The 12,733-nt window shown below is 39.8% G+C and overlaps 1 protein-coding gene across 1 annotated transcript in view; it reads right to left on the bottom strand.

Moving 5' to 3' along the window:
- Positions 1 to 12,733, bottom strand: part of ptprq (protein tyrosine phosphatase receptor type Q) — a 173,279-nt gene that overhangs the window by 137,539 nt on the left and 23,007 nt on the right. Inside the window, exons 8-10 of the mRNA XM_048607916.1 lie at positions 8,576 to 8,736; positions 7,802 to 7,910; positions 2,915 to 3,141 (exon numbers count right to left, since the gene is read on the bottom strand). Coding sequence (XP_048463873.1) covers positions 2,915 to 3,141; positions 7,802 to 7,910; positions 8,576 to 8,736 — 497 coding nt within the window. The remainder of the gene's footprint in view (positions 1 to 2,914; positions 3,142 to 7,801; positions 7,911 to 8,575; positions 8,737 to 12,733) is intronic.

Here is a 12,733-nt window from a genome sequence, read left to right as displayed (position 1 = left end):
TCAAAAACAACTGTTGCAGGCAAATTTCTTCAGGAGCATGCTTTTCTCTCATTACCACTGAAATAACTCCACAGAGACCAATATCCCATCACCAAGTCACCCCTTGTTTATACGCGGAAAGTCCTTGTCACTGATTGAGCTTCCTCAGAGTTAGCTCTCAGGTGAACAGAACCTCTGACACTCCTGTTTTCATCTGTCAGCCAGCACTCCCTGATTGGACCAAATTAACAGCCCCAATCAGGGAACTCATATTCTATGAGGTTCACCTGGCTGACCTCATTATAATCACTTCAGTACACATTCTGGTAAACCTTAAAACTATCTTCACTTTCTTGCACAAAATACGGCTGAAGCAGGGTCACCAAATAATTCAACCGTACTAGGAGCCAGTGTTGTGTAATGTAGTGAAGTGTCCTCCTTTCAGAGTACCGAGCCCACGAAAAGCAGCACTGAAGCAAGCTGAGTGAAGGCTACTAAAAAAGTCAATGGCGTGCAACTGCGCACTGATTTTTAAAAATGTTTTTCAGGTGATGTTGGCAGAGCTGGCATGGCTATCATTTAGTGCTCATCCCTAACTGCCACAGTTTGAACTACCCCAGTCATATGGTGCAGGTGTGCCAATGCTGCTAGAGATCTGGTTAACAGATGAGAAAGAAATACACTGTTCTGCATAAGATTACCAAATTAAGAGTGTTCAGACAAACATTGATATTATAACTTGGTTTTAAAATGCACATTAAGATGCATTTGATTTTAATCTCAGTGGAGCTCCAAAAAGGAACAAAATGTATGCTGGTAGCTTTTAACAGATTTTTCAGTTACACAGGTATGTGTAGTAGGTCACTCCAAATTGCTGCCAAGCCATTTTTTTTTGACAAAGAATAAATAACAAGTACAATGGCATGGTAAGGAATTTGCAGGTGTGATTTTCAGATACACATGTAAATTGGCTGTTCAGGACATTTTGGTCTCTTGCATTTTTTTTCATATTCTTCATTCTAAAATTTGTCCCCATTTTGTAATATTGTATGGGAAGGCAGCAAGATGGTCACTTGACAAGTTTGAGCCAGGTTCATGTAAACATGAATAAATGAGACTTAGTCTGAACTAAATTTAACCTGACATCAAAATGACTGAATTTCAGATCTATATCTTATGTTTGATATGCATCTTTCTGGAAATTTTACATATTGCAATGGAAGTTAATGCAATTAGATTCAGGAGGCAATGACCTAGTGTTATTATTGTTGGACTGTTAATACCATATCATAGAATTCCTACAGTGTGGAAACAGGCCCTTTGGCCCAACAAGTCCACACTGACCCTCAGAGCATCCCACCCAGACCCATCCACTATAACCCACTTAAGCTACACATCCCTGAACATTACGGGAAATTTAGCACGGCCAATCCACCTAACCTGCACATCTTTGGACTGTGGGAGCAGAATGGAGCACCCGGAAGAAATCCACATTGACATGGGGAGAATGTGCAAACTCCATACAGACAGTCACCTGAGGGTGGAATTGAACCTGGCGCTGTGAGGCAACAGTGCTAACCACTGAATCAACGTGCCACCCTGGTATAGAGACTAGGTAATGTTCTGGGGACCCGAGTTCGAATCCCACCATGCCAGACGGTGGAAGTTGAATGTAATTTTTTTAAAAATGTAGAATTAATAGATGACCATGAATCCACTGTCGATTGTCGGAAAAAATCCATCTGGTTCACTGATGACCTTTAGGAAAGGAAACTGCCATCCTTACCTTGTCTGGCCTACATGTGATTCCCAACCTACAGGAATGTGGCTGACTCTTAACTGCCCTCTGGGCAATTAGGGATAGGCAATAAATGCTGGGCTGGCCAGTAACACCCACGTCCAGTAAATGCAGATTATCGAACTTGGGAAGAACAATGAAGCTAGGCATGACACTATAAAAAGAAATTGTATTTCAGGTAACAACATTTGGGGCAGAGTCCAGGGAGAAAAACAAAGAACTTTTAACAGCAGAACTGAAGTGCTTAGTTTCTGTTTCTGTCTCTCTCCCTGTTCCTCTTTGCCTCTTGAAAAACATGCCTTGTGATAAATTGAAGTAACATCTGTTCACCACAAACTCAAAGATATTAATTAATTTTGCTCCTGCAAAGGATAGAAATCATCAATTAAGCAGCTGTGGTCTCAGGTTAAGCCCAACATCTTAAGGACTCTTTAAACGACATATTCTTTAACCTTCATTTCATATGAGATGCTGTCCCCTTTTCAAAACCTATTCATGATTTTGTGTGCAGTTGATGTTGTATTTTATTCTTTTGCTCGGGATTAGTAAGCAAGGAAATTCTTTTTTTTTCATGGAAGAAAATCCAATAATTAGCTCCTTCATTTTTGAACTGTCAATTGTGTTATTTGAAGAATAATACATCTATGCGCAAAGCGAACATTTTAAAACTGTTGCAGTTAAACAATGTATTAACTAGATGGGACTGATCCATCTTCCTCACCCTGCATGAAAAAACTAAAAACTAACAAAAGAATTGCAGTTGGCACACCTGGTTGTAACACATGTCAATCTGCTGGAGTCTTTCCATTGGGAAGGTGGTAAACGAAGTTGCTTCAGCAAACAATGGCTTATCACTGCAATAGTGTTTAGCTAATTGGCTAATGCTACTGCTACTGTGGCCTTTAATTATCTCAGAATAAAAATTCAGTAGTGACATTCATACCCAATGGCAGTGCAGAAAATAAACTCAAAGCTGTAAACTTTTACAGCGAGCACATTCTGTAAAATGAAAACCTGTCAATTCAACTTCCACCGTCTGGTATGGTGGGATTCGAACTCGGGTCCCCAGATAGCAACATGAGAAATAACTCAAAAGTAGTTTCTTTCTGACATGCAGCAAGAAAAAAATCTATTTACCCGAATCTTATAAGCTGTCCCTGGTTTCAGGTTATTAAGAAGAAATTCAGGTGTATCTGCATTTGTTGAAACTTGGATAAAGTTGGCTTGGTGTACAGGACAAACCTCTTTGTACTCTATTCTATAGGATAAAATTCTTCCATTTGGACGAGAAGGTAAGCTCCATGCCAACATTATAGCTGTAGCGCCAATGGGGCCTACTGTAAGACCATCTGGAGAAGCTGGATCTGCATTGAAACACATTGATAAATGATGAAAATTCACAATCAATATGCTTATAACATATTACAAAAAAGTTTTGAGTAACCTTAAAGGTTAAAAAAAAAATACAGATTAAATATCAATCATATTTGTGAAGTCTCACATCTGGAACATGTTGTCTACGAAAACATCAATATCAGGCAATAGATGTTCTAAGACAAAATGACAGAAAACAGAAATTCCTCCCTGTATAATATACAGATGTACATATTGGGTGGAAGCTTCCCGCCTGCGTAACAATGTGGGCAATGGTGAGAATGTTGGAAGAATTATGTGACAGGGCCAGTGAGGAGCTTCCCAGCATCAGAGCAACCATGTTGAACAGCAAAATCAAAATGAGATTCCCATAATGGGGGCAAGAAGCTCATCTGTATGCCCTAGCCTACACTTACATCCTCATTATTACCTAATCTTACCTCATTAAAATGTAGTTTCCCATTCTCCCACCTGCCTGGTGGAAACCAGATGGTGACAATGCCCAACATGATAGGCAGAACGGTCACTTGGTGACTTCAGCTTGCTGCTTGCTCCTCCAGCCTCCATCAGTCACTAACGTCTCAGGACACATTCCATGGGCAGGGACCACACACAGTCTCTTTCCACAATGACTTCCAGGTTCTCGTTGGCAAAGTGGGGTGCCAATGTGCCTCTGCCAAAAGTATCTGAGGAAATTGGCAAGAATTGTGCAGGGCAGCTGTGAACTGTCCGCTAGATCAAATGCATGGCTGGGCTTTCCCAGCTTCCTGCCTTCCAGTGCCAGGAAATCAGGAATGTCCCAATAGTGGCTAATCCTTCCACCTGGAGTGAGTGGGACAGTATAACGAACAGTGCACCGCAGGGGATGGTGCAAAATTTATGAGGGGAATTTGGGACAATACTGTAAGAAAACTAACTAGGCCTTGGAATCCCTCCACGAAACTTATAGAAAATAGCACTTGGACAATTTCCGGTAAGCTTCAAACGGATTAGAACATCTTCATAGACAATATGTGGCATTGGTAGAACATTAACAAAGTTAGTAAAATTCGTTCTTGGAATTTCTAAATCATAGAAGCCCTACAGTGTGGAAACAGGCCTTTCATCCAAAAAAGTCCACACCGAACCTCAGAGCGTCCCACCCAGACCCATCCCCGTATAACCCACCTAATCTACACCTTCCTGAACACTATGGGCAATTTAGCATGGCCAATCCACCTAACCTGCACATCTTTGGACTGTGGGAGGAAACCGGAGCACCCAGAGGAAACCCACGCAGACACGTTTGTGAGCTGTTTCTGATTATTCAATGTTTTATTTGTAATGACCAGGTGAGGAGCTGGAATTTAATTCCTCTCTCAATAACGAACAATACTGCACAGGAACAGGCCATTTGGTCCTCCAAGCCTGCACCAACACAATTTGCCCTTTCATACTAAAACTGTCTTCACTTACAGGATCCGGATCCCTCTATGTCCTTCCTATTCATGTATTCATCCAGGTGCTTCTTGAATGCCGCTATTGTATCTGCTTCCACACCTCCTCTGGCAGTTCATTCCAAGCACTCACCACTCTTTGTGTGAAAAATGTGCCTCGCACATCTCTTTTAAACACCACCCCCACCACACCTTGAACCTGTGTCCCCTAGTAATTGACCTCTCTGCCCTGGGAAAAGCCTCATACTTTCCACTCTATCCATGCCATTCACAATCTTACAAACTTCCATCAGGTCACCTCTCAATCTCCTGCGTTCCAGTGAAAACAAACCCAGTCTATCCAACCTTTCTTCATAGCTAAAATCCATCATACCAGGCAACATCCTGGTATACCTTTTCTGTACCCTCTCCAAAGCATCCACATCCTTCTGGTAGTCTGGTAACCAGAACTGTACACAATATTCCATAAGTTACCTAACTACAGTTCTATAAAGCTGCAGCATAACTTCCCTATTTTTATACTCAAAGCCCCTTCTAATGAAGGCAAGCGTGCCATAAGCCTTTTTTACTATCTTATCTGTCTACGCTGCCACCTTCAGTGATCTGTAAACCTGTACATTCAGATCCCTCAACATATCAATACCCCTAAGGGTTCTGCCATTCAGTGTATAATTTCCATCTATACTTGACCTTTCTCACATTCGTTCGGATTAAACTCCATCTGCCATTTTCCTGCCCATGTCTCCAAATGATTTATAGCCTGCTGTATCCTCTGACAATCTTCTTCAATATCTGCAATTCAACGAATCTTTGTATCATCCACAAACTTACTAATTAGACAAGCCACATTTTCTGCCAAATCATACATGTTGGTCATGAACAGCAGAGGTCCCAGCACTGATCCCTGTAGAACACCACAAGTCACAACACTCCATTCTGAAAAGCATCCTTCCACCACTGCCCTCTGTCTCCTATGACTAAGCCAGTTCTGTATCCATCTTGCCAACTCACTGATACCATGTGACTTCACCTTTTGTACAAGTCTGCGATGAGGGACCTTCTCAAAGGCTTTATTGAAGTCCATGTAGACAACATCAAACACTTTTCCCTTATCAATCATCTTCATCACCTCCTCAAAAAACTCTTAGTCAATCGCATAAATATTTTGTTTCCTTTTAGTACTTAGCAAACATACTTCAATCATGACAAGTTCACTAGAAAATGAAGGATTCAATTACTAAGATTTTCTTCAATGACACAAAGAGGAATTTTATTATCTTTTAACCTTGAGAAAAACAATTTTAAAAGTATCATGAAATAATCAGACACAAACACAGATAGTAAGTATAAAGGGAGATTGTCTGGTACAAGTAAGAAAAGGTAAAGGTTACAAAGTTTTAAGTCTAAGGCTGCAGTTGATAATTATTGACTATATCCACAGCAGTAGCAAAATCTGTAGATATCAAGTTCTTGATGACTCTCCACTGCGGGCTGTTTTTCAAGGCAATGAGAAAAAAGTGAATTCCAGCCTTTGTGTCACAGATTCATTTTTCCTTCGCTCTGCTCTGGTGACCCAAAGCAACTGTTGAAATATGGTTCAATGGGTATTTCAGAGGTCAGCTCCATTGCCTTTCTAAGCTGAATAACTTGCCTTTCATTTCCCAATTTGTGAAATGATCATATATGCATGAATCAGAATCTTGAACTAGACTGCTTCATTCTCCTCCCAGGACTGTATGACACCACCAAATTGAATGGAGCTTAATGCAGTGTCCAACATTAAACCTTTCAGCAGCATTATCTTGACAATCAGACTCTGCTTTCCACTTTAAGCAGGAATTGTTGAAAGCTTGTACAGTTTAGTTCCGTGGTGATGAGAAGGGTCTTCCTTAGATAAATGTTCAATTATTTGTCTGGGCCCCAGATGAGCAATGTAATCTGGGTCATTGTTATCTCAGCATTCCCAACTTCCATAATCACAATGTTGGCAGCAGCACTCACCCGTTTTCAGCTGCTTGGTACAGTAAACCTGTTCTCCTGAATTTCAGTGAAGCCAGAGACTCAAAATGATAATAGCTTCTTACCTGGCAGAATAGGCAGCTGACTCATTCATTTCCTCAAAAATCAAGATCCAAATTAGTATTCTTTGTAAAGGAAATTAAACCTAGTTATTAGATATTATTATGTATTTCTTTCCACGTACAAGGTTACGGAAGTCCTGGAGTGCAGTGGGAAGTGCCCTTGCATCTAAGCAAAATATTCTGGGCTTATGTCCCACCCACAGGGAAGCCAAAAAGTGTGTTCATAATATTGTCAAAAAATATTGAGTGTCAATCTGCAAATCCTTCAAAACCACAGAAATGAAAGGCAGTAAGAATGAGAAGAAATGCGATAGAAGTAACATTGGAGACTTTACTTCCAACAGCTCTAAACTGCAATATGTAAAAGTGCACATTGCCACAGCAACTCAGACTCCAAGTAAACTGTAACACATGGCCACCATATACACAGTTAGCTGGTAAAGATAAATTACAGTTTGATGTACTTTATACAAATAAAATGCTGACATATATTGATATACCGCCACAATGAAATGTGCTAAAAGAACCAAGTTACTTAATATTTGATAAACTAAAATGCAATCAACTGAAATATTTATTGACGCATTATCTAGCTTATCAACAATACTCAGCAATCAATGAAACAAAACATTTCAGAATTTATTTTTTCAGTCCTATGCCTATTCAGTCAGCAAGCTATTGTTTTCTTCCTATGATCAGGAAAAACAATTCGCATTTCATCTTTTTTTAAATCAAATGTCACAAATTATTAATTTTAAATTTGGGGCTGTCTGGTAAAACTTTTAGTAAAGAACTGTTTTCCATTTTTGTTTTGTATGTCATTTAGGTATATACTCTGTTGTAATTATATTCCAAAATCCAAAACAAGGAAGAGAAGAGAGAAGTTACCTTTGATGTCATTTACTGAAGCACAATACAACTGTAACAAACAAGGCTAGTCACAGTTAATCTTAAAACCATTTTTGTCAGGAACTTATGATCATTTATGTGTATAATTCAATAAAATATTATTTATAAACATCATGTCAATTTTGGTTCTTAATTCTTGTCAGAAATGTTTTGTTTATTGATTTAAAGCCAGCTGAACTACGTAGTATTGCGCAAAGGTTATTGAACATACCAAGTCTACTTACTTGTTTCACGTGTTATAAGTGATCTGCTGACAGATTTACTAAGAGATGAAGAAATTGAGGAAACTGTGACGGTGTATTGCATACCTGGGGTAGCATCAGAAACATCAGCCTAATGCAGTAAAATGACAAAATAAATGTTATTATTTGCTGTGGAGTTCTGGCTGAGCAAAAAATACTTAACATTGGATACATTCTTTATCTGCAAGATGCATCCAAGACGTTAGGCAATTTTCGTTTACTGTGAAAATACTACTTGCACACAGCAACTCTTGTTTCAATTAGATACTTAAAGAACTAAAAATGGACATCATCATAAATTACAGAATATAAAAGTTTATTTTTTGAAATTTACCTTTATCCGTGCAGCTCCAAGTATGAACGCAGTGAAAGATAAAATGCACAATATCATTATTACATTTACCTAACACCTTAGTCAGGCTAAGTCAACTTTACTCTGTCAACCAGATAGGAATACGAGCCACAAAATGAAATATTTAAGTGCCTTGCCAGGCAGGTGCATAGCTAATGCTATTGTGCTCAATATCACCACATTGTCTGCATTACACTATTCATGAATCTCTAGGAGATGACTGTGTCTCAGGGAATGCTCTGGAAAGATGTTACAAGTGTTAACAGAAGCAACAAAATGGAAATAAAATACAAAACTGCATCTGGACCAATTCTATTTCCACTATGAGTGCACAATTAAATCTCCTTTAATGTCTTGAGCATTCTTTAGACTTGGCCATGCAATTATCATCATGAAAGTCATACCTTGAAATTGCCATCCCCCAGGTCTGTGACATTAACGAAGCCTTGATCAGGAATGAGAACAACTTTATAATAATCAACATGTCCAATAGGTGCTCTCCAGTATAAAGTAAATGCTGTTGGTAAAATATTTGAAACTTCCAGCAGTTGAGGCCTTTCAGGTTCTTGAAATAAAACAGATTATATAATAATATTTAATCAACATTTCATTGAATATATTTAATTCTGCAGCAATTATGTGCTGTAATGAAAATGTTATCATGAATCTTGTGGGATTACAAATACAAAGTCGAGATAAAGTGTAATCTTCAGCTGAAATTAGATTGGAGAGAAGAATAATTGGGCCATAGTACACAAACATATTTCAGTATTCATTTTAAACCAATACATTCTGTCCTTGTTTAATAATACCCGGTTTTGATAACACTTATAGTTACTTGGAAAACTTGCTGCAATTTGACCAGTGGGGAAGAAGAACTAAACAGAGCATAGCAGCAATTTTTCAGTAAAAACTGAAGAAAAAGGGATGTGTATAGATGATATAGTGTAGTGTCATTATTGATCACAAGACAAAATAATTATGTAGTAAGTTCAGAGGGGCAATTTTAAGTACAGACACAGGAGCTTCCACTACAAAGTTGATGAGATGCATTTAAAATTTTAATACTCTTTAATTACAAATATGTGCATAGTACTATCTCCCAAGCAACTTAAGTTTCAGTTATAAGACCATAAGACCATAAATTAGGCCATTCAGCCCATCGAGTCTGCTCCACCATTCAATCATGGCTGGTAAGTTTCTAAAACACAATCTCCCCGTAACTCTTGATCCTCGTGATAATCAAGAATCTATCTATCTCTGTCTTAAATATACTCAATGACCTGGTCTCCACAGCCTTCTGTGGCAGTGAATTCCATATTTTCACCACTCTCTGGCTGAAGAAGTTTCTCCTTATCTCTGATCTAAAAGGTCTTCCCCTTACTCTAAAGCTGTGCCCTCGGGTCCTTGTCCCTCCTATCAATGAAAACATCTTCCCAACATCCACTCTGTCCAGGCCATTCAATATTCTGTAAGTTTCAAATAGATCCCTCCTCATCCTTCTAAACTCCATCGAGTAATGACCCAGAGTCCTCAAACATTCCTCATATGTTAAGCTTTTCATTCCTGGGACCATTCTTGTGAGCCTCCTCTGAACCCGCTACAGGGTCAGTACACCTTTCCTGAGATATGGGGCCCAAAACTGCGCATAATACTCCAAATGTGGCCTGACCAGAGCCTTATAGAGCCTCAGAAATACATCCCTGTTTTTATATTCAAGTCGTCTCAAAATAATTGCCAAAGTTGCATTTGCCTTCCTAACTAGTGACTCAACCTGTAAGTTCATCTTGAGAGAATCCTGGACTAGAACTCCCAAGTCTCTTTGCACTTCAGACTTCTGAATTTTCTCCCCATTTAGAAAATAATCCATGCTTTTATTCTTCTTACCAAAGAGCATGACCTCACACTTTCCCACATTGTACTCCATCTGCCACTTCTTTGCCCACTCTCCTAAACTGTCCAAATCCTTCTGCAGCCTCCCCACCTCCTCAATACCTACCTGTCCCTCTACCTATCTTTGTATCATCTGCAAACTTAGCCAGAATACCATCAGTTCCTTTATCTAGATCATTAATGCATAAACTGAAAAGTTGTGGTCCCAACACTAACCCTTATGGAACACCACTTGTCACCAGCTGCCATCCTGAGAAGGACGCTTTTAACCCCACTCTCTGCTTTCTGCCACAGAGCCAATCTTCTATCCATGCTAGCACCTTGTCTCTTACACCATGGGTCCTTATCTTACTCAGCAGCCTACTGTGCGGAACCTTGTCAAAGGCCTTCTTGAAGTCCAGGTAGACAACATCAATTGGCTCTCCTTGGTCTAACTTGCCCATTATTTCCTCAAAGAATTCTAACAGATTTGTCAGGCATGACCTCCCCTTGATGAAGCCTTGCTGACTTTGCCCTATTTTACCGTACACTTCCAAATATTCAGAAATCTCAGCCTTCAGAATGGACTCTAAAATCTTACCTACGAACGAGGTTAGGCTAATTGGCCTGTAATTTTCAGTCTTTTGCCTTACTCCCTTTTTAAACAGGGGTGTCACGTTAGTGATTTTCAGTCCTCTGAGACCCTCCCTGATTCTAGTGATTCCAGAAAGATCACCACTAATGCTTCCACTATCTCTTCAGCTATCTCCTTTAGGACTCTAGGGTGTAGTCCATCTGATCCTGGTGATTTATCCACCTTCAGTCCTTTAAGTTTTTCTGGCACCCTCTCCTTAGTAATGGCCACCATGCTCAGCTCTGCCCCCTGACACTCGAATTTCTGGGATATTACTCGTGTCTTCCACTGTGAAGACTGATGCAAAGTAATTATTCAGTTCCTCAGCCGTTTCCTTGTTCCCCACTGCTATCTCTCCAGCATCATTTTCCAGTGGTCCAATGTCCACTTTTGCCTCTCTTTTGCCTTTTATATCTAAAGAAACTCTTACAGTCCTCCTTCATATTACTGGCTAGATCACCCTCATATTTAATCTTCTCCATTCTTATTTCTTTTTTTGTTGCCCTCTTTTAGCCTTTGTAAACTTCCCAATCCTCTGGTTTCCCACTGCCCTTCGCCACATTATATGCTTTCTCTTTTGCTTTTATGCTATTCCTGACTTCCCTAGTCAGCCATGGTTGCCTCATCATCCCTGTACCATGCTTCTTTTTCCTAGGGATGAATTTTTGCTGTGTCTCCTGAATTACTCCAAGAAACTCCTGCCTTTGCTGCTCCATTGTCTTTCCTGCCAGGCTCCTCACCCAGTCAGTTCTGCACACCTCCTCCCTCATGCCTCTGTAATTGCCTCTATTCAGCTGTAATACCATTATCTCTGATTTATCTTCTCCTTCTCAAATTGCAGAGTAAATTCAATCATATTATGATCACTGCCACCTCAGGGTTCCTTCTCCTTAAGCTCCCTTATCGGGTCTGGCTCATTGCACAACACTAAATCCAGTATTGCCTGTTCCCTCGTGGGCTCCACCACAAGCTGCTCCAAAAAGCCATCTAGTAGACATTCCACAAATTCCTTTTCTTGCAATCCACTACCAACCTGATTTTCCCAGTCCACCTGCATATTGAAATCCTCCATGATCACCGTAACTTTGCCTTTCTTACACATTTCTTACGCTTCCATATGTGGCATCTGTGCAGGAAAACTCTGAAAAATTTTACTTCTGTCATCCCAATAGCTGCACCAATACTGTGCCTGCCATGAAATTCTGAGGTGTTGATACTGGAGGATTTTCTGAGGTAAAAGGGAGATTTCCTGTTTTGCATTAAAATGGTGAGCAGCTGCCTAATAGTATATTACAGACCCTCAAAATTGCATTGCACTTACAATTCACAATTTTCCACGACTGTGTTGATCTGAAATCCAGAGAGAAGTTAAAGTAGCCTTATCATACCTCTGAAGAATGATCCACAATTTTAAAAAAACATGAAAAGTAGTTGGGGTTAAATCAAGGGAACAAGGCTTAATTTTTACCTGCACACATTTTGACAGACCAGTGATAAAACTGTTGTATGGCTAATTTCAGCAATTATGTCGAGATTGTTGCTGCCCTAGAGGATGCCTGGCAGATCTGAATTCAATTGACCGGTATTCCAGACATGGGAAACAGATGGTGGGAGTTGGAGGAACGATGAGTTAATGCAAACCAGGGTGATATAATGTTATTTGCATATCGGTTTGCGTTACCACTCCTGATCCTGACCATCAAACATGGGCAACAGAAAGTCAGCAGTACAACAATATACTGAAAGTAAATTTAGCATTTTTAATGCTGTCACTTGTGATTAATCAGCTTGAAAGTGTTTGTATTTAATTCTCCTTGCTGCTGCTCAAAACTGCTACTCTGTTTCACCCATGGATCCACATCATTCCTTCAAAATGCTGCTAGAAAATCAGCCACTCCCCAGTTCAGGTTGCTGCAATAGACAGCTAACCAACCACAAAACTGCCTTCAGCTAGAGATAGTAGGAACTGCCGATGATGGAGTCTGAGATAATAAGGTGTGGAGCTGGATGAACACAGCAGGCCAGGCAGCATCAGAGGAGCAGGAAAGCTGATGTT

This window comes from Rhincodon typus, chromosome 18 (genome assembly GCF_021869965.1).
Source record: "Rhincodon typus isolate 14 chromosome 18, sRhiTyp1.1, whole genome shotgun sequence".
In the NCBI taxonomy this organism is placed as follows: domain Eukaryota; kingdom Metazoa; phylum Chordata; class Chondrichthyes; order Orectolobiformes; family Rhincodontidae; genus Rhincodon; species Rhincodon typus.
This window is presented reverse-complemented; position numbering and strand designations above follow the sequence as displayed.